This window comes from Salvelinus alpinus, chromosome 15 (assembly GCF_045679555.1).
Source record: "Salvelinus alpinus chromosome 15, SLU_Salpinus.1, whole genome shotgun sequence".
Classification (NCBI taxonomy): Eukaryota; Metazoa; Chordata; class Actinopteri; order Salmoniformes; family Salmonidae; genus Salvelinus; species Salvelinus alpinus.
The window spans coordinates 26,452,836-26,475,445 of NC_092100.1; the positions used below are offsets into that span (position 1 = coordinate 26,452,836).

The 22,610-nt window shown below is 43.2% G+C and overlaps 1 protein-coding gene across 6 annotated transcripts in view; it reads left to right on the forward strand.

Moving 5' to 3' along the window:
* The first annotated feature begins 612 nt into the window (after window positions 1-612).
* Window positions 613-22,610, forward strand: part of LOC139539831 (zinc finger CCCH domain-containing protein 18-like) — a 32,764-nt gene continuing 10,766 nt past the window's right edge. For 5 of the 6 annotated variants that reach the window (XM_071343164.1, XM_071343166.1, XM_071343167.1 and 2 more), the window contains exons 1-9: window positions 613-800; window positions 1,690-2,624; window positions 4,476-4,560; window positions 5,054-5,205; window positions 5,336-5,431; window positions 5,687-5,844; window positions 5,960-5,989; window positions 6,244-6,361; window positions 6,572-6,861. In XM_071343164.1, the coding sequence (XP_071199265.1) occupies window positions 1,704-2,624; window positions 4,476-4,560; window positions 5,054-5,205; window positions 5,336-5,431; window positions 5,687-5,844; window positions 5,960-5,989; window positions 6,244-6,361; window positions 6,572-6,861 (1,850 nt within the window). In that variant the 5' untranslated portion in view covers window positions 613-800; window positions 1,690-1,703. Of the gene's footprint in view, window positions 801-855; window positions 1,578-1,689; window positions 2,625-4,475; window positions 4,561-5,053; window positions 5,206-5,335; window positions 5,432-5,686; window positions 5,845-5,959; window positions 5,990-6,243; window positions 6,362-6,571; window positions 6,862-22,610 lie in introns of those variants that run through there. The other variant, XM_071343165.1, reaches the window with a different exon arrangement.

A 22,610-nucleotide genomic window follows, 5' to 3' on the forward strand; every position in this document is an offset into this window, starting at 1 on the left:
TCACAGCCTCTCCAACGCAGTCCATGCGCTTTCGTCATAGCTCATGTCTCCCACCTTGCGTTGAACCACTGCCACAGCGATGTTTTGCTAATCATTAACCCATGGAATCCTAAACTATGCCGTTCTGCATGCAAGAATACAGAATTATATAGATAATTCAGCCAGTCATCAAGGCTACATTTATTTATGTCTGGAGCCTTTCTTACATGGAAGGTTCTCTTTTTCTGACAGTAATCACTAGCCTACAATTTACATTATGCCCTGAATTACCACAGTAGGTCTAGGCCTATATCAAAATGACCATAAAAACATGTTACTAGTCCAGGACAAAGTAGGCAATTGTATTGTATTACCCCCCATCCTCAGAAATCCCCACCTGCACTTCACCTTCACAAGTCCATCACCACCATGTGCCTCCCGCCAGCACCATCTCACTCCTGACACCAATGTAGGCTAACCCTAATTAGGCCAATATTAAAATAGGATATAGAAAATAGGTAAAAAATATATATACAATGACACCATAAACAGTGACAGAGTATGTTGTTAAATTATTGAAGTCATGCTTCATATTGAGCGCACGGTGGCGCCAAAGCCAAATCGCTAAACTGACAGTGTCGTATTTTGATGATGTCACGGTAATGGCCGCTCTCAATGTATCGTGTATGTTTTTTTGTTTTCTCATGCATAGCAGATAAATAACCATACAATTATTTATTGTCGAGCATCAGACATAAAGAAAGAGACTGGGTTGTTCTTAACGCCGCAAACCTGTCTTCAAAGAGGTTCAGGTTGGAAAGGTGACTGAACATATTTAAAGTGTAGCTACTGGTGTTTTTAGAGGGAGGGCTGCATTGTTAATTGAACAGACAAGGCACGCATGCTTCGATAGCAGACCAGAAAGCGGTATTTCGCTTGTGTAAAGTTGCTTTTCAGTTGTATTGGTTGATTGCACCTTTGTGTAAGCGCATTGTGGCTTCTTTTAAAGGCAAATCAGACGTTGACGTTGGTCTCTTGTCTGCTAGAGCCCTGGCAGTTTTCGGGCCTGCTTCACCCGGTAGTTAGCTAGTATTGTAGCTAAGCGCTAACTAGCAATCTAACGATACGTCTCGTCCTACAGCGCCCAAGTTGCCGCTTGATTTGCTTATCTACTAGATAGCTAGCTACCTATGACATTGATCTACTGTAAACACCGAGTAACCGAGTTTTAATCTGATGTATTATTAAAGGAAGCGATGATCACCTACTGGCTGAAACAGATAGTTACTATCATTCGCTAGCCAGCTAGCTAATGTGTAATAATCTCTGACCGACTGTTATTGACCTGCGTGAGGTTGACTCTTTTTGAGATGAGGCGGATGCCTTCTCGCTACATGCATGTATCTGATTACGAAATGTATGTAGTAGCTATAATGTTGATCAGATGGCTAGAGCACTTTGACATATTGTATCGAGAAATAGATAGCTGGCAGTAGTCAAATGACTCCCATAATGATATTTAGTTACTAGCTGGTTAGAAAATCCTCCTACAAAATTCTTGTAACTAGTTACTCCAAAAAGTAGATGGTGTGTTTATGGTATGTACCAAAATGTGTATATTGCCCATAGGCGTTGTTTTTTGTGTATTAAAGAAATGTATTCACATTTTAATAAGACACTTATATAATCAAAGATGTTACTCTGTTTTAGTGGATCATTCTCCAATGGACACCCCTGAGAGCCCCACCCAGTCCCCTGAAAGCCCCAACCAGTCGCCCCAGTCCCCAGAGGAAGAGGAGAAGGGCATTTCTGACAGCGAGTTCCTGGCATCCCCCGAGGAGGAGGACAGGCTGCTCTCCGACAGCGAGCTGCTGAATGATGAAGACAATGACGAGTTAGATGAAGAGGGTGGTGGAGGTGGGGACTCTGAGCTGGATGATGACGAAGATGAGGGGGTAGTTCAGGAGCGTATCTCTGACCCAGAGGATGATGAAGCGGATGGAGACGGTAGAAGGGATAGCCATACTGGTTTAGAACTGGAGCAGGAGGAGTCAGTGGGGATGGTGATGATGGGACAGGTGAGCCAATCAGCTGATGAGGATGAAGAGGAGGACCAGGTCAGCCAAACTCCTAAGTCCCCTGATTCTGAGCCAGAGCAGGAGAGGTCATCCCCCTTGGCTGAGCAGGAGATGTCTAGATATGAGAAGGAAGAAGAGCGGGGTGAAGGAGGGGAACCATCAGCCAAGCTGGCAGCAGAGACAGCAGAAGTAGATGATGAAGATGAGGAGGAAGAGAGGCGGCGGAGGAGGAGGAGAGTGGTGGTGGTGAATGAGATGGAGTCGTCTGTCTCCAGAGAGCTTGATGAACATGAGCTGGACTATGACGAGGAGGTTCCTGAGGAGCCCAATGTTCTAGCGCCTGACGAGGATGAGGAGGTGGAGAAAGGACCTGGAGATGGGGAGGAGGAGAAAGAGGACAAGAGCATCAAAAAGAAAGAGAAAATACCAATCCTTCCTCCATCCCCGAAAGACGGTCCACCTAAGAAGCCTGAAGATTCCAGGGCTCAGGACAGAGGAAGGAGAGATTCCTTTCGTGACAAAAAGAAGGATGAGGATGATGGCGAGATTGATGAGGGAGAGATAGATGTAAGTAATGTAAATGGGGTTTACAGTGCCTTCAGAAAGTATTCTTACCCCTTGACTTATTCCGCATTGTGTTGCAGCCTGAATTCAAAATGGACTCGATTCATAATTTTTCTCACCCATCTACACACAATAGCCCAGGATGACAAAATGAAAACGTGTTTTTAGACATTTTTGCAAATTTATAGAAAATTAAATGCAGAAATATCTCTTTTACATAAGAATTGACACCCCTGAGTCAATACTTTGTAGAAGCACCTTTGACAGTGATTACAGCTGTGACTATTTCTGGATAAGTCTCTAAGAGGTTTGCACACTTGGATTATACAATATTTGCACATGATTATTTTAGAAAATTCTTCAAGCTCTGTCAAATTGGTTGGTGATCATTGCTAGATAACTATTTCCAAGTCTTGCCATAGATTTTCAAACAGATTTAAGTCAAAACTGTAACCTGGCCACTCAGGAACATTCAATGTCGTCTTGGTAAGCAACTCCAGTGTATAGTTGGCCTTGTGTTTTAGGTTATTGTCCAGCTGAAAGGTGAATTAATCTCCCAGTGTCTGGTGGAAAGCAGACTGGACCAGGTTTTCCGCTACAATTTTGCCTGTGCTTAGCTCTATACCGTTTATTTTTATCCTAAAAACGTACTAGTCCTTGCCGACGACAAGCATACCCATACCATGATGCAGCCACCACCATGCTGGAAAATATTAAGAGTGGTACGTAGTGATGTGTTGGGTAGGATTTGCCCCAAACATAGTGCTTTGTGTTCAGGACATAAAATACCTTTGCCACATTTTTTCTGTTTTTCTTAGTGCCTTGTTGCAAACAGGATGCATGTTTTGAAATATTTGTGTTCTGTACAGGCTTCCTTCTTTTCACTCTGTCTTTTAGGTTAGTATTGTGGAGTAACTACAATGTTGTTGGGCCATCCTCAGTTTTCTCCTATCACAGCCATTAAACTCTGTGACTGTTTTAAAGTCACCTTTGGCCTCATGGTGAAATCCCTGAGCGGTTTCCTTCCTCTCCGGCAACTGAGTTAGGAAGGATGCCTGTATCTCTGGGTGTTTTGATACACCATCCAAAGTATAATTAATAACTTCACCATCCTCAAAGGGATATTCAATGTCGTCTTTTTTATTTATACCAATGTACCAATAGGTGCCCTTCTTTGCGAGGTATTGGAAAACCTCCCTGGTCTTTGTGGTTGCTCAATTGAGGGACTTTACCGATAAGTGTGTGTGTGAGGTACAGAGATGAGGTAGTCATTCAAAAATAATTTTAAACAATATTATTGCACACAGACTAAGTCCATGCAACTTATGTGACTTGTTAAGCATATTTTTACTAATGAACCTATTTAGACTTGCCATACTTATTGACTCAAGACGTTTCTGCTTTTAATTTGTAATTCATTTTTACATATTTCTAAAAACATAATTCTACTTTGACGTTATGGGGTATTGTGTGTAGGCCAGTGACACAACATCTCAATTTAATACATGTTAAATTCTCTAACACAACAAAATGTGGAAAAAGTCAAGGGGTGTGAATAGTTTCTGAAGGCACTGTATATGCTGTCTCGGTCTTCAATCTATATTGTTGTCATTTTCATTGAGAGAGTGATTTGTTTGAGTATACAGGGCTTCTCACACTCTAACATGAGGGCGGGAATCAAAACAGTAGATCAGATCAAGTACTAGACTGCAAAGTCAGAACCAATGTAACAGTACAAAAACTTGCCATGCAATACAATTTATACCCTGTTCCAGTGTCATAATAAGGTTACAGCAGTTATACACATGGGTAAGTAGATTGATATTTAGCCTGGGTTCTCTTTCCTTTGTGCAGGATGATGACCTAGAGGAGGGAGAGGTGAAGGACCCCATGGACAGGAAGATCAGACCCAGGCCCATCTGCCGCTTCTTTTTGAAAGGTACCTCAACCTACTCTCCTGTGCACCACACGCGTGTACAGCACCCGTCTTAATTATGACGAAACTACACTGTGCAAACATTGCGTGTGCAACTAGAGCATTCGATTCTACACCAAAGACGTATCAAAATGAAGATAGTGTAAGCCACTTTATCATTAACACAAACCTTGCATTTTGTTGCTTCACTGATGTGCTGCTTCTCTAGCCTGTGAAGCATGTCTCTTGTTGTTGAAACGTGTTCAGTGAGCCAGTGATATTGAATACACTGGTTTCAGACAGCAGGGGGAAGCATTGTACTTCATATCTTACATAAAGATAATGTGGTAATGGAATAGCATTAGGAGCTGAACCACATACAACGATGATTGATGTCAATTTTCATCCAACCACAATTTTCTTCAAAGTATTTGTATTCAATGAACATATGCTTTTTCCAATTCCCATTTATCTGTTATCACAAAATGATACCAAATGTTCTGTTTTTCTTTCCCAGGTAACTGCACCTGGGGTATGAATTGTAGGTTCATCCATCCAGGGGTCAATGACAAGGGCAACTACTCTCTCATCTCCAAGCCAGACCCCTTCTCTCCCAACGGGGCACCACCTGGAGCACCCCACCCTCTCATGCCAGGCAATAACCCCTGGGTATGCACCACCCCTGACCTCTCACTGCCGCTGCATGGCTGGCTGTATGATTTGAAGAGTGTGTGTATGTAGGCTACGTGTGTAAATATGTTGTATTTATGTCTGTTACTGTCTTTTACTGCTGTCTCAGGGTGGACCTGCTGTTGAGGAGCTCCCTCCACCCCCTCCTCCAGTGGAGCCTCCTGTGGAGAGTGCCTGGGAGAGGGGTCTGAGACACGCCAAAGAGGTACAACACCCTCTCAGCTCTCACAAGCTAAATGTACTCCTCTTCTGTATAGGTTATGTTTCAGCACCAACTGATTTCGTGTTTGATACTTTTTTTGATGAACATGTTTTCTGAGAGGTTCCCATGCTACATTTGGCTCGTGAAGCCTCTTTATACTAATCAATGTGTGTGTGTAACCACTTTATGGTGGTTTCAGTCAGTAGACTATGATTCATTAGTGGACTTTCCATGTACATGTTTGCCCTATTCCTCTAGGTGTTAAAGAAAGCCACCATACGCAAAGAGCAGGAGCCGGACTTTGAGGAGAAACGCTTTAACGTGACCATTGGAGAGGATGAGAGAGACTTTGACAAAGAGAACGACTTCTTCAGGGAACGCAGCTACCGCATCACCAGAGAAATCAGAGACCCAGGGTAAGCTCAACAGCTCTGGTCAAAAGAGAGACCTAAAGTGAGGGCAAAATATCTTGCCTGTGGATGTTTTTAGACTACGTCTCATATTTAATACATTTATTGCCTTTCCCCTTAGTGACGTGGAGTTCAGAGACCCAGTCTATCCGTAAGTACAGTGGAGGGGAAGTAGCAGCATCCTCTTTTCATGCAGCTCTTATCTTTACTTTCTCTTCCCAAACAACTCCTGCCATCAGCTGTACATGACCCTGAATTAATTGTCTTTGATACAAATATATGATACAGAGACTCATAAAGATACTCATAGAGCATGTAGCTGCACAACCATATGAAACAAAGGTCTTATTTCCTATTCATCTATATACTTTGATTTACCCTCACATGTTTGGGATCTCTTTTCAGTAACGACCCTTATGCTGATCCCTACTATGACTACGAGATGGAGGCCTTTTGGAGAGGGGGACAGTATGAGAACTTCAGAGTGCAGTACACAGAGACCCCTTTGCCCTACCACTACAGTGTGAGTACACTCAAAGAGATGTCCACCCCTTAAGGACTACACGCCTTACAAGCACTAATACGCAGAGATATTAACTTTATTAATTCAAAGAGATATGAAATTTATTACGTGTAGGCCTATTGATCAAAGATGATCTTGAAGGAACCATTAAAGCAGCCTTGCTGTAGGACCATGACCGAGTGTTCACAAATCCACCTGTGTGAATGTCAGGAGCGTGAACGAGAGCGGGATCCGCGTGAGCGCCATCGCGACCGCGAGCGAGAGCGGGACCATCGCGAGCGAGAACGCCGGCAGAGAGAACGCGAGAGGGAAAGAGAGAGGGAGCGAGAGAAGGAGAGGATGCGCCGAAAGGAGGAGTGGGAGAGGGATCGCATGAAGCGTGATGAAAAGGAGAGGCCTGTCAAGGAGCGGCCTCCACGGGAACCTCAGGAGAAGGAGGGGGAGGACAAGCACCCTAAAGGTTCCCCCAGGTCCCCCACTGACACCAACATGCTCCCCAAGTGAGTAGCATATGCTCTACTATCATGTTCTCTGGACAAAGCAGTTAACACACCTCAGTGAGAGACCCTCACTTGACTAGGGTTAGATATAGTACACACCTCTTATGGAAGTTTGGGGTTTTCTCTGACTGTCATGGCTGTAAACACGACACCTGTTGTGGATGGCCATTAACACCTGCCCTGCCGCAGCAAAGCTCAGTGAACATTTACAGTTCAGTTGACCAGGGTCTGGTCATAGAGTACTCATCTTTTGACATCCAATGTAGATTGTTTTGTATCTGACTGGGATATTAACATAAAGCTGTTGCAAAATATTTTGACATGATTTAGACCAGAGCTGCCCAACCCTCTTCCTGGAGATCTACTGTCCTGTAGGTTTTCAGTCCAACCCTAATTTAGCATATCTGATTCAGTTAGTTAAGGTCTTGTTGAGCAACTAATTAGTAGGTGTGTTAATTTAGTAGGTGTTAATTTAGGGTTGGACTGAACCCACAGGACGGTAGATCTCCAGGAAGAGGGTTGGGCAGCCCTGATTTAGACATTGGCTGATGTAGACTTTGTACTTTTGACTCCCCCTTAAACAGAACTGGAGAAAAAATGTATATTGCGATAAATTGCCTGAATTGATGCAATAATGATAAATGGAACGTTAAATTTATAACAATGTGCAAATGATCCTTTTTGTGTGTAATTGATCCTTTAAACTACTGCTACTAGTTAGATGGTTGTATTCATTAATTCACACATAGTAGCAAACGTATTACATTTTTCTAGTATAGGACGATATCATCAAAATGCTTGAGATAAGTGATAGGTATGGTTGGTGTGGATAATTTTCGGTTTATCATCCCAGCGCTACCCTCCACTCCCTAAGTTGTGTATAGTAGTGACGCTGTTACATGATCAGTTTTCACTGAGCAGTGACGATTGCATAGATTGCACATGTACTAGTGTTTGCCCTATATTAATTTAGCAGCAGCAGCCGCCATTCCCAAACTCCCCAAAATGATGATAACAAAAATGTATTTCGGGATGGTAAAATGTTTTCAGTGTAAACTTAAACGACTAAAACCAGATATAAAGTATGTAGAAAATATAATGGAGCAATATATTTTTAAATAAGAAAAATTAGACAGTCAGGGAAAATAAAATACAAAAAATGTCATGGCATGGGGCCCCCATTGATTTAGTTATGTTTGAGTCAATCAGTTAGCATAAGACATTGGTGAAATGTGTAGAATTGCAGGAAATTAGCTTTAAAATAGCAACATTTTTTCTCTGCGGTTAAGAGGTCCTCTAAAATGTTTGGTCAGAAGCGGCACCATTGGCCACACCCAGTATCCCCCCCTAACGTTGCCACCACGGCAAGAAATATATACACTACCGTTCAAAAGTTTGGGGTCACTTAGAAATGTCCTTGTTTTTGAAAGAAAAGCACAAAAAATGTCCATTTAAAATAACATCAAATTGATCAGAAATACAGTGTAGACATTGTTAGTTTTGTAAATGACTATTGTAGTTGGAAACGGCATTTTTTTAAATGGAATATCTACATAGGCGTACAGAGGCCCATTATCAGCAACCATCACTCCTGTGTTCCAATGGCACGTTGAGTAACCTAATCCAAGTTTATAATATTAAAAGGCTAATTGATCATTAGAAAAGCCTTTTGCAATTATGTTAGCACAGCTGAAAACTGTCGTTCTGATTTAAAGAACCAATAAAACTGGCCTTCTTTAGACTAGTTGAGTATCTGGAGCATCAGCATTTGTGGGTTCGATTACAGGCTCAAAATGGACAGAAACAAATAACTTTTTTCTGAAACTCATCAGCCTATTCTTGTTCTGAGAAATGAAGGCTATTCCATGCGATAAATTGCGAAGAAACGGAAGATCTCATGCAACGCTGTGTACTACTCCCTTCACAGAATAGCGCGAACCGGCTCTAACCAGAATAGAAAGAGGAGTGGGAGGCCCCGGTGCACAACTGAGCAAGAGGACAAGTACATTAGTGTCTAGTTTGAGAAAGACACCTCACAAGTCACTTGGCAGCTTCATGAAATAGTACCCGCATAACACTGTCTCAAAGTCAACAGTGAAGAGGCGGCTCCGGGATGCTGGCCTTCTATGCAGAGTTGCAAAGAGAGAGCCATATCTCAGACTTGCCAATAAAAAAGAAAAGATTAAGATGGGCAGAAGAACACAGACACTAGATAGAGGAAGATTGGAAAAAAGTGTTATTGACGACGAATCTAAGTTTGAGGTGTTCGTATCACAAAGAAGAACATTATTGAGATGCAGAAAAGATGCTGGAGGAGAGCTTGACGCCATCTGTCAAGCATGGTGGAGGCAATGTGATGGTCTGGGTGTGCTTTGGTGGTGGTAAAGTGGGAGATTTGTACAGGGTTAAAGGGATCTTGAAGAAGGAAGGATATCACTCCATTTTGCAACGCCATGCCATACCCTGTGGACAGCACTTTATTGGAGCCAATTTCCTCCTACAATAGGACAATGAAAGCACAGCTCCAAACTGCTAGAACTATTTAGGGAAGAAGCGGTCAGCTGGTATTCTGTCTATAATGGAGTGGCCAGCACAGTCATCGGATCTCAAACTTATTGAGCTGTTGTGGGAGCAGCTTGACCGTGTCGTACGTAAGAAGAGCCCATCAAGCCAATCCAACTTGTGGGAGGTGCTTCAGGAAGCATGGGGTGAAATCTCTTCAGATTACCTCAACAAATTGACAATTAGAATGCCAAAGGTCAGCAAGGCTGTAATTGCTGCAAATTGAAGATTCTTTGACGAAAGCAAAGTTTGAAGGACACAATTATTATTTCAATTAAAAATAATTGTTTTAACCTTGTCAATGTCTTAACTACATTTCCTATTCATTTTGCAACTAAATTCATGTATGTTTTCATGGAAAACAAGAACATTTCAAAGTGAACCCAAACATTTGAACGGTAGTGTAGGTATTGCAGACTCGGTCAGGGAGAGGTTGAAATTGTCAGGGAAGACACTTGCCAGTTGGTCCGCGCATGCTTTGAGTACAGATCCTGGTAATCCATCTGGCCCCGCGGCTTTGTGAATGTTGACCTGTTTAAAGGTCTTGATCACTTCGGCTACTGAGAGCATTATCACAGTCATCCAGAACAGCTGGTGCTCTCGTGCGTGCTTCAGTGTTCCTTGCCTCGAAGCGAGCATAAAAGGCATTTTAGCTTGTCTGGTAGGCTAGCGTCACTGGGCAGCTCGCGTCTGGGTTTCCCTTTGTAGTCCGTAATAGTTTTCAAGCCCTGCCACATTAGACGAGCATCGGAGCCAGTGTAGTAGGATTCAATCTTACTCCTGTATTGACGCTTTGCTTGTTTGGTGGTTCGTCTGAGGGCATAGCGGGATTTCTTATAAGCGTACGGATTAGTCTCCTGCTCCTTGAAAGCGGCAGCTCTAGCCTTTAGCTCGATGCGGATGCTGCCTGTTATCCATGGCTTCTTGTTGGGATATGTACATACGGTCACTGTGGGGACGACGTCTTCGATGCACTTATTGATGAAGCCGATGACTGAGGTGGTGTATTCCTCAGTGTCATTGGATGAATCCCGAAACATATTCCGGTCTGTGCTAGCAAAACAGTCCTGTAGCGTAGCATCCGGGCCATCTGACCACTTCCGTATTGAGCGAGTCACTGGTACTTCCTGCTTTAGTTTTTGCTTGTAAGCAGGAATCAGAAGGATAGAATTATGGTCAGATTTGGGGAGAGCTTTGTATACATCTCTGTGTGTGGAGTAAAGGTGGTCTAGAGTGTATTTAAAAAAATAAAATAAAATAATAATAATATATATATATATATATATAATAAATAAACATTCTCTCTGGTTGCACATGTGAAGGTAGAAGGTAAAACAGCATTAACGTCTCCGGCCCCTAGGAGCGCCGCTTCTGGATGAGCATTTTCTTGTTTGCTTGTGGCCTTATAGAGTTGGTTGAGTGCGGTCTTAGTGCCAGCATCGGTCTGTGGTGGTAAATAGACGGCTACAAATAATATAGCTGAGAACTCTCTTGGTAGATAGTGTGGTCCACAGCTTATCATAAGGTACTCTACCTCACGCGAGCAATACCTCTAGGCTTCTTTAACTTCTTATGGCTGAAGGGGCAGTATTGAGTAGCTTGGATGAAAGGTGCACAGAGGTGCCCATAGTAAACGGCCTGCTCCTCAGTCCCAGTTGCTAATATATGCATATCATTATTCGTATTGGATAGAAAACACTCTGAAGTTTCTAAAACTGTTTGAATTATGTCTGTGAGTATAACAGAACTCACATGGCAGGCAAAAACCTGAGAAGTTCCACTTCCTGTTTATATTTTTTCTGGGGGTGCCAAATTTTCAACCAAGGTCCCATTGAAATCACAGCGAGATATTGATGAGTTTTCACTTCCTACGGCTTCCACTAGATGTCAACAGTCAATGGAACTTTGTCTGATGACTCTAATGTGAAGGGGGGCCGAAGGAATTAGTGACCACTGCCAGGAGGTGATCACGCATTGAACGCGCGCGTTCACGTGATAGGCAGCTCCGTTCCTTCGGTCAACTGAAGTCGATGAAATTCTCCGGTTGGAACGCTATTCAAGATGTATGTTAACAACATTCTAAAGATTGATTCAGTACATCGTTTGACATGTTTCTACTGACTGTAACGGAACTTTTGGACATTTCGTCACGTTATAGTGGACGGTAGTGGACGTGCTTTGGGTGGGGCGTTTGGTAAACATGTCCAAAGTAACTAATTGGACATAAATAACGGACATTATCGAACAAATCAAGCATTTATTGTGGACCTGCGATTCCTAGGACTGCATTCTGATGAAGTTCATCAAAGGTAAGGAAACATTTATCATGTATTTTCTGGTTTCTGTTGAGTCCAACATGGCGGCTAATTTGGCTATTGTTCTGAGCTCCATCTCAGATTATTGCATGATTTGCTTTTTCCGTAAAAAAAATTTGAAATCTGACACAGCGGTTGCATTAAGGAGAGTTATATCTATAATTCCATGTGTATAACTTGTATTATCTACATTTATGATGAGTATTTCTGTTGAAACGATGTGGCTATGCAAAATCACTTGATGTTTTTGGAACTAGTGAATGTAACGCGCCAATGTAAACTCAGATTTTTTTATATAAATATGAACTTAATCAAACAAAACATGCGTGTATTTTGTAACATGAAGTCCTATGAGTGTCATCTGATGAAGATAATCAAAGGTTAGTGATTAATTTTCTCTATTTCTGGTTTTTGTGAAACCTATTTCGCTGGAAAAAATGGCTGTGCTTATTGTGGTTTTGTGGTGACCTAACATAATCGTTTGTAGTGCTTTCGCTGAAAAGCATATTTGAAATCGGACACTGGTGGGATTAACAACAAGATTACCTTTTAAAATGATATAAGACACATCTATGTTTGAGGAGTTTTAATTATCAGATTTCTGCTTTTTGAATTTGGCCCCCTATACTTTCACTCGCTGTAGTCATATCATCCCTGTAGCGGGATGGCAGCCATAAAAGGTTAATATTTGACATGCAGTAGCCTATACAGTGTCAGTAAGCCACCAGTCCCTTCACTGATTGAGCTGAGGTTAAAGGCTGCAATGTCTCAACTTACCTTCGTAGAGGTATTGGTTTGGGGATTTTTTTTCTCCGATCTTAACTTGTCTTGGACAGCTAAATTAGGGCCAGATCGTGTAGTGTACACTTAAGTGTTGTACATTTACATTTACATTTAAGTCATTTAGCAGACGCTCTTATCCAGAGCGACTTACAAATTGGTGCATTCACCTTATGATATCCAGTGGAACAACCACTTTACAATAGTGCATCTAACTCTTTTAAGGGGGGGGGGGGGGTTAGAAAAATTACTTTATCCTATCCTAGGTATTCCTTAAAGAGGTGGGGTTTCAGGTGTCTCCGGAAGGTGGTGATTGACTCCGCTGACCTGGCGTCGTGAGGGAGTTTGTTCCACCATTGGGGTGCCAGAGCAGCGAACAGTTTTGACTGGGCTGAGCGGGAACTGTACTTCCTCAGAGGTAGGGAGGCGAGCAGGCCAGAGGTGGATGAACGCAGTGCCCTTGTTTGGGTGTAGGGCCTGATCAGAGCCTGAAGGTACGGAGGTGCCGTTCCCCTCACAGCTCCGTAGGCAAGCACCATGGTCTTGTAGCGGATGCGAGCTTCAACTGGAAGCCAGTGGAGAGAGTGGAGGAGCGGGGTGACGTGAGAGAACTTGGGAAGGTTGAACACCAGACGGGCTGCGGCGTTCTGGATGAGTTGTAGGGGTTTAATGGCACAGGCAGGGAGCCCAGCCAACAGCGAGTTGCAGTAATCCAGACGGGAGATGACAAGTGCCTGGATTAGGACCTGCGCCGCTTCCTGCGTGAGGCAGGGTCGTACTCTGCGAATGTTGTAGAGCATGAACCTACAGGAACGGGTCACCGCCTTGATGTTAGTTGAGAACGACAGGGTGTTGTCCAGGATCACGCCAAGGTTCTTAGCACTCTGGGAGGAGGACACAATGGAGTTGTCAACCGTGATGGCGAGATCATGGAACGGGCAGTCCTTCCCCGGGAGGAAGAGCAGCTCCGTCTTGCCGAGGTTCAGCTTGAGGTGGTGATCCGTCATCCACACTGATATGTCTGCCAGACATGCAGAGATGCGATTCGCCACCTGGTTATCAGAAGGGGGAAAGGAGAAGAATAATTGTGTGTCGTCTGCATAGCAATGATAGGAGAGACCATGTGAGGATATGACAGAGCCAAGTGACTTGGTGTATAGCGAGAATAGGAGAGGGCCTAGAACAGAGCCCTGGGGGACACCAGTGGTTAGAGCACGTGGTGCGGAGACAGATTCTCGCCACGCCACCTGGTAGGAGCGACCTGTCAGGTAGGTCGCAATCCAAGCATGGGCCGCGCCGGAGATGCCCAACTCGGAGAGGGTGGAGAGGAGGATCTGATGGTTCACAGTATCAAAGGCAGCCGATAGGTCTAGAAGGATGAGAGCAGAGGAGAGGGAGTTAGCTTTAGCAGTGCGGAGCGCCTCCGTGACACAGAGAAGAGCAGTCTCAGTTGAATGACTAGTCTTGAAACCTGACTGATTTGGATCAAGAAGGTCATTCTGAGAGAGATAGCAGGAGAGCTGGCCAAGGACGGCACGTTCAAGAGTTTTGGAGAGAAAAGAAAGAAGGGATACTGGTCTGTAGTTGTTGACATCGGAGGGATCGAGTGTAGGTTTTTTCAGAAGGGGTGCAACTCTCGCTCTCTTGAAGACGGAAGGGACGTAGCCAGCGGTCAAGGATGAGTTGATGAGCGAGGTGAGGTAAGGGAGAAGGTCTCCGGAAATGGTCTGGAGAAGAGAGGATTGGATAGGGTCAAGCGGGCAGGTTGTTGGGCGGCCGGCCGTCACAAGACGCGAGATTTCATCTGGAGAGAGAGGGGAGAAAGAGGTCAAAGCACAGGGTAGGGCAGTGTGAGCAGAACCAGCGGTGTCGTTTGACTTAGCAAACGAGGATCGGATGTCGTCGACCTTCTTTTCAAAATGGTTGACGAAGTCTTCCGCAGAGAGGGAGGAGGGGGGGGGGAGGATTCAGGAGGGAGGAGAAGGTGGCAAAGAGCTTCCTAGGGTTAGAGGCAGATGCTTGGAATTTAGAGTGGTAGAAAGTGGATTTAGCAGCAGAGACAGAAGAGGAGAATGTAGAGAGGAGGGAGTGAAAGGATTGCCAGGTCCGCAGGGAGGCGAGTTTTCCTCCATTTCCGCTCGGCTGCCCGGAGCCCTGTTCTGTACACTGAGCAGTGACTAATATCAGGTTGCATGCACTGTGATGTCCACATATTATACTTGTGTTTGTGTAATAGTCTCAAGTGCAATACTTCCTCAAGTATATCCTTCCGTCAGTTGGCTCAGCTTGGAAGTTTAGCTGAGCTATGCACCCCCGCCCACCTTCACCTATGGCCACTGATGTTTGGGAAGTTTCCCATGATGTAAGCTTGCTGTCCCGTCTGTTGGGGAGCTAAGTTAACAGAGCTGTCAGCTCCTAAAGATAACAGGGAGCTGGAAGGCAGCTATTGGTCATACTCCCCACTACTTCCATATCATTCGTGAGGCACATGCCTAGAAAATGTATTCATGTATGACTGCAAGACGTTGGAATGTATTTGGTTTCTGTTTCTACCTGATGGGAATCCTCCAAATGTTAAGGTTACAGGTTGGGCTGACCCCGTTTAGTCTACTGTTGATTGCTTGGTCGATTGGCTGTCGGTCGACTGAGATTTTTTTTAGTCGGAATGGCATGTATATATAAATATGGCATTGGAGACACCTGTCTGATTCACCCCTGTCTGAGTGGAATAATCCATTGCAGAGGCCGTGGGGGTGGCACACCAATATCACCAGTAGTACATTTACCATTAATTACCATCATTTGTAATCTACAAGGTTTGTTTGGTTACGGTAATTTCTGTTAATGCATTGAATATATTATTATTATTATTACAATTATTATTATTACAGTCTTACCTTTGTCATTGTAGGAGTGGACACGTTGTTTGCTGAGCACACAACCTAGGCACACTTGTTTATTTATTTCCATTTACGACTTGTCAATTTATTGTCTTTTGTTTGGAGCGCTCCTGTCAATCCTGAGTAAGAACACGCACCTGATTACGCATAAACTAGGCCTAGGCTACCTGGCTGGCGTGCAAATGTAGGATTATTAATGTGCACATTTGGGTATCTGACACGATTTATGATTGTCTTAACTCACCATCACTGTGGAGTTTCTCATATTTGTTTTCTTCACCTCAAAATGCAAGTAAACAAAGTCTGTTTCTACATCCATTGAGAATGGCAATAGTTCCTCAATGTAGCCTATTTGAAAAAAAGGTAAACCTGATTACTACTTATCCCTTGCGCAAATGGCTTACAGCTGTGTCTGTCTGTCTGGAGCTCACTGACTCCGGAAACTATGAGGGCCCACAATATTTTAGACAATGTTGCAAGTTTTCAAGTGCCTTCAGGCCTGATCCAAGTTAGTAATTGATAGTGTTTCAAGTTAATTGCAGACCGGCCATACATTGCCAATGTGATTTATAGGATATTTGTTTTTATCAGGATATTTTCTAGCTGCGGGCTGCAATGTTTTTATTTGATGGCTTTATGTATTTTTTTTTTACATATTGGCAATAGTATAATACTTTAACATTAAGCTAATTTTCATTTAGAGTTTTTATTAACCACGACATTGATTTTGAGATATGAAGACTTTATTATAAATGAAATGAAACTGAAAAATGTGCGTATGGAAATCATAACTGGCACGCGTAGAAATGGTACGATAACTTGGCACTCCAAATGGAAAAGGTTAGCGACCGCTGGTGTAGCCTATTACTGGCAACTTCAGGAGCATAATGGCAGAATCTGTCAAGGCCAGCAGCACCGGACAGCGGGAGGAGGAGGGTCTGGTTGGGAACAGGTGTTTTTTTTCTTCTGGTTAGGCTATATTGATCTCTGGCTCCTTTAGTCATTTTTGTGTCTTGATTTTTAAGTGCTGTGCTTAAAGCATCAGACAAGCTCAGAAGCCTACATATAGTTGACATAGGGTGTGTCTATATATGGGAAAATACATGTTTTAAAATGTTGACCAATCAATTGGTCGAAAGAACCGACGACTCTGTCAACCAAGATATTTTTGTCAGGGACAGCCCTAGTCACAAGCAACTGTGTTGTTTGAATCTTTCCACCCACTATCTAGAACTTTGACTAACTTTTCCTTTCTGCAATTCATTTAATCTATTGTTTATAATTTGCTCACATTTGTGACCACCAATTGAAATCATAGTTGTCTTAGGCTGGCTCAACTCACGTTCGTGTTTTGCTGTCATATTCATGATGTAAATTCTTAGGCAGGGCAACCTGTTGGTTAAAATGGGTTTGGCATTTGTTTTCCTGTTTTCCTGTTTACAAGTTTTGAGACTTTGGCCTGTTAAGTCATAACCCTGGTTGAGTTTCATTGTGGTCTCCTTTGCCAGTTTGTAGCATAGCCTGTGGACAGAGCATTGATTGACTCATTCACTCAGGAAGTAATGTCTTTTTTCACTGTTTTCTTTCTCAATGACAGGAGTGCCTAGTTTCTGGGTTTGTTTGGAAAGGGTGGTGAGGGAGGAGTTTTGCATACGAAACATGATGCAACTTGCCCATCCCGTCCATGTCAGACATGCAGTATCTGTTAATATTATTAGTATTATTATGAGTGTCTCGTTGAGTGGCCACGTTCCGTGCAGTGTCTCGTTGAGTGGCCACGTTCCGTGCAGTGTCTCGTTGAGTGTCTCATTGTCTGGGACATATAAATCAGGGCCAAATCGTGTAGTGTACGCCCGACTTAATCGTTTACAGTAGTGTCGCTGTCACACGCTGTTTTCACTGAGCAGTGACTAATATCAGCTTGTATGCACTGAGACGCCCACAGAGTATAGACGTGCTTGTTTTCCCTCAGTGTTTGTGTCATAGACTCAAGTGTAATACTTCCTCCTTAAGTCCTTTCTTCTATCAGTTGGCTCAGCTTGGAAGTTTAGCTGAGCTGTGCACCCCCCACCTCACTTATTGCCACTGATGTTTGGGAAAGATTCTCATGATGTAACCTTGCTGTGCCATCTCAGTTGAGGCACTAAGTTAACAGAGCTGGTTTATTATATCACCCACAGCATAATGATTCACTTAAAGATATATTCCATTTACGGTTTGTTATTGCCAAATCTTACTTCTGAACTATTTTAGGCTTGCCTAAACAAAGGTGGTGAACACTTAAGCAACAACTATTTTAGTTATTGAATTTGTGTTGATTTGTAAAAATGTGTAGAATTCTTTTCACTTTAACTTTTATGGAGTTTTTTTTTTGTGTACAGTACCAGTCAAATGCTTGGACACACCTACTCATTCAAGGGTTTTTCATTATTTGTGCTATTTTCTACATTGTAGAATAATAGTGAATGTATCAAAACTATGAAGTAACATATGGAATCATGTTGTAACCAAAAAAGTATTAAAAAATCTAAATATATTTTTGATTCTTCAAAGTAGCCACCCTTTGCCTTGATGACAGCTTTGCACACTCTTGGCATTGCCTCAACCAGATTAACCTGGAATGCTTTTCCAACAATCGTGAAGGAGTTCAACATATACTGAGCACTTGTTGACTGTTTTTACTTCCCTCTGCGGTCCAACTCATACCAAACCATCTCATTTGGGTTGAGGTCGGGTGATTGTGGAGGCCAGGTCAAATAGTCCTTACACAGCCTGGAGGTGTGTTGGGTCATTGTCCTATTGAAAAACAAATAATAGTCCCACTAACCGCAAACCAGATGGGATGGTGTATCGCTGCAGAATGCTGTGATAGCCATCCTGGTTAAGTGTGCCTTGAATTCTAAATGAATCACTGACAGTGTCACCAGCAAAGCACCATCACACCTCCTCCTCCATGCTTCATGGTGTGAACCAAAATTTAAAAAGGCACTCGCACATCTGAGCTATCTTTTTTGCAGGTGCATGGTAACAGTTGAATAAAATGGAGAGAAAAAAGAAGGAACCCGCACATAGTATCACTGCTCTTTAATATGCTTTACGTATCGAGCTCTGACGAAGGTCGTGAGGCTGATGCGTAAAGCTTATTAAAGAGCAGTGATGCTATCAAGAGCAGTGTGCGGGTTCCTTCTTTTTTCTCATGGTGGGAACTAGGGCTGGGCGATATGGCCAAAATCTCATATCCCGATATAGGTCATTTCATATCCTGATAACGATACATATCATGATATAGCACATTTTCTGTAAATTCAATGAATAAATCGTTTATATAAAATGACCACATGTAAAGGCCTATTTCTTGTTACATTTTGAATTATACTCAACAAATAAAAAGGTACTTACTCATATTTTATTATTTCTTTTATTTAGAACCTGTGCAAATGTTCAATTTAAACATTTAACAAAATATAAAATATGACTGTATAAAATCTAAAAAGGTAAATAGAAAACACTTAAACTATAGTTGCAAACAAAATAAATATAGGCCTGAAATATATATTATTATTTTTTGGGGGGGGGGGGGGGCTTGCCTGTTTTGCATGTTATTTTGGCCTTAATACGTGTCACACATCAATTTGCATTTGGTCCCTTGGGTCGAGTGTTAGCACCAACTCACGAAACCTCAGTTTCTCGACCGTGTAAATTGGGGCCATGTCTTTGCAGATGTAAGTTGTAACGGCAGCTGTTATCTCCTTCCATCTTCGGGATTCTTTGCCATATGGTGTGCCACGGGCAAAAGCCTCTTGCAACGTCTGAGTCGGGGGTTTGTTTTGAGCACTCGACTGTACTTTTCTGGGTCTCATCCGTAGACTCTCTCCATACTGTTTCACATGATTCTTGCCTAGGTGGTTAAAGAGGTTAGTGGTGTTTGAGCCTGTTTTACTTTTCATTCCCAAACCACGTCCATGCAACCGACCTTGCCCCTCTTCCATGTTTGTTTGTGTTGCAAATTTCCTTCCGCATGTCACGGCACGTCCTTTAAGTAGTGGTTTCGACCATGAAGGCCTGATTCACGCAGTCTGGTTTTTGCGACTGCAATTAAGGAAACGTTCAAAGTTCTTGAAATGTTCCTGATTGACTGACCTGCATGTTTAAACTAATGATGGATTGTAATTTCTCTTTGCATATTTGAGCTGTTCTTGCCATAATATGGACTTGTTATTTTGCCAAATAGGGCTATCTTCTGTATATCACCCCTACCTTGTCACAACACGACTGATTGGCTCAAACGCATTAAGAAGGAAAGAAATTACACAAATTAACTTTTAACAAGGCACACCTGTTAATTCAAATGCATTCCAGGTGACTACCTCATGAAGCTGGTTGAGAGAATGCCTAGAGTGTGCAAAGGGTGGCTACTTTGAAGAATCTCAAATAAAAAAAATATTTTGAATTATTTAACAATTTTGCTTACTACATGATTCCATGCGTTATTTCATAGTTTTGTCGTCTTCACTATTATTCTACAATGTAGAAAATAGTAAAAAATAAAGAAAACCCCTTGAGTGAGTCGTTTTGTCCAAACATTTGACTGGTACTGTATATCAATGACAAAAATAATATTTCAATTCTACTTTGTAATACAACAAAATGAGAAAAAGTTCAAGGGGGTGTAGACTTTCTATAGGCTGGAATAAACCCTCAGGTTTGTGGAGAAGACTGTGGTAGAGCTGTGTTTAATAGAGCCCGGCAGATATATCGGTTCACCAATGTTCTCGGCAGAAATTGGCCTTTTTACCGCTATATCGGTATCGGCCAATAATTCCACGATAACCGATATTCAATAGATAAGCATGAGATACCCTTTTTTCATCCTATTTGAACACTTGCTGCCATTCTCATGTGTCATTATTGTCACAATGTATTAAATCAACATTTGAAGTTTTAATGTCACATGCACAAGTCCAGTGAAATGCCTTTCTTGCAAGCTATAAACCCAACAATGCAGTAATCCATGTAGTACTAAGCATATCAAGGTAGAACAAAAACACGAGAAATAGAAACACGAAAGTAAGAAGCTATATAGAGGGTCAGTTTCAATACCATATTTATACTATGCAGGGATACTGGAGTGATAGAGGTAGATATGTATAGGGCTAATCACGATGTATGCATCAGGACGTTTGATAAAAAGAGTAGATTTTTTGTGAGTGTGTGTGTGTAGTCAGTATAAATGTGTGTGACTGTTATGTGTGTGTTGGAGTGTCGTTGTGAGTGTGTAGAGAGACAGTGCAAAATAAAATACAAGCATCCACTCCAAAAATCTGTGTCGCTATTTAGCAGTCTTATGGCTTGGGAATAGAAGCTGTTCAGGAGCCTGTTGGTGTCAGAATTGATGGACCGGTAACGCTTGCCGTGCAGAAGCAGAGAGAACAGTCTATGGCTTAGGTGGCTGGAGTCTAACGATTTTTCGGGGCTTCCTTTCACACTTCCTGATATAGAGGTCCTGGATGGCAGGGGGCTCGGGCTGTCCATATCTCCGCCATGCAGTACTGTTGCCATACCAAGCGGTGATGCAGACAGTGGTGCTCTCAATGGTGCAGCTGTATAACTTTTTGAGGATTTGCCTTTACTACTGTGCGCGTGTGGACCATTTTAAGTCCTTGACCCGCTCCTCTGCAGCACTGTGGATGGGGGCGTGTTTGTCCCCCCCATTTCCTGTAGTCCACAATCAGCTCCTTGGTCTTACTGACTTTGAGGAAGAGGTTGTTGTCCCAGAAGCACATTGGCAGGTCACTGAACTGTGCATGTCAGAAAAAAACAAGCCATGAGGAGGAAGGAACTGTCCGTAGAGCTCCAAGACAGGATTGCATTGAGGCACAGATCTGGGGAAGGTTACCAACACATGTCTGTGCCATTGAAGGTCCACAAGAACACAGTGGCATCCATTATTTTTAAATGGAAGAAGTTTAGAACCACCAAGACTCTTCTTAGAGCTGGCCGCCCGGCCAAACTGAGCAATCGGGGGAGAAGGGCCTTGGTCAGGGAGGTGACCAAGAACCCGATGGTCACTCTGACAGAGCTCCAGCGTTCCTCTGTGGAGATGGGAGAACCTTCCTGAAGGACAACCATCTGTGCAGCACTCCACCAACCAGGCCTTCAGTCATTGGCTTCATCAATAAGTGCATCAACGACGTTGTCCCCACAGTGACCGTATGTACATATCCCAACCAGAAGCCATGGATGACAGGCAACATCAGCATCGAGCTAAAGACTAGAGCTGCTGCTTTCAAGGAGCGGGAGACTAATTTGTACGCTTAAAATAAATCCCGCTATGCCCTCAGACGGACCATCAAACAAGCAAAGCGTCAATACAGGATTAAGATTGAATCCTACTACACTGACTCTGACGCTCGTCGGATGTGGCAGGGCTTGAAAACTATTACGGACTACAAAGGGAAACCCAGACACGAGCTGCCCAGTGACGCTAGCCTACCAGACAAGCTAAAATGCCTTTTATGCTCGCTTCGAGAGCAGTTCTAGATGACTGTGATAACGCTGTCGATAGCCGATGTGAACAAAACCTTTAAACAGGTCTTTATTCACAAAGCCGCTGGGCCAGACAGATTACCGGGATGTGTACTCAAGCATGCGCGGACCAACTGTAAAGTGTCTTCACTGACGTTTTCAACGTCTCCCTGACCGAGTCTGTAATACCTACATGTTTCAAGCAGGCCAACAGTCCCTGTGCCCAAGGAAGCGAAGGTAACCTGTCTAAATGATTACCGCCCGTGGCACTCACGTCGTTAGCCATGAAGTGCTTTGAAAAACTGGTCATGGCTCACATCAACAGCATCCTCCAGGACACCCTAGACCCACTTCAATTCGCATACCGCTCCAACAGATCCACAGATGATGCAATCTCAATCGCACTCCACACTGCCCTTTCCTACCTGGACAAAGGAACACCAATGTGAAAATGCTGTTCATTGTCTACAGTTCAGCGTTCAACACCATAGTGCCTACGAAGTTTGTCACCAAGCTAAGGCCTCTGGGACTAAACACCTCCCTCTGCAACTGGATCCTGGACTTCCTGACGGGGCACCCCAGGTGGTAAGAGTAGGCAACAACACGTCTGCCACGCTGTTCCTTAACACTGGGGCCCCTCAGGGGTGTGTCTTTAATCCCCTCCTGT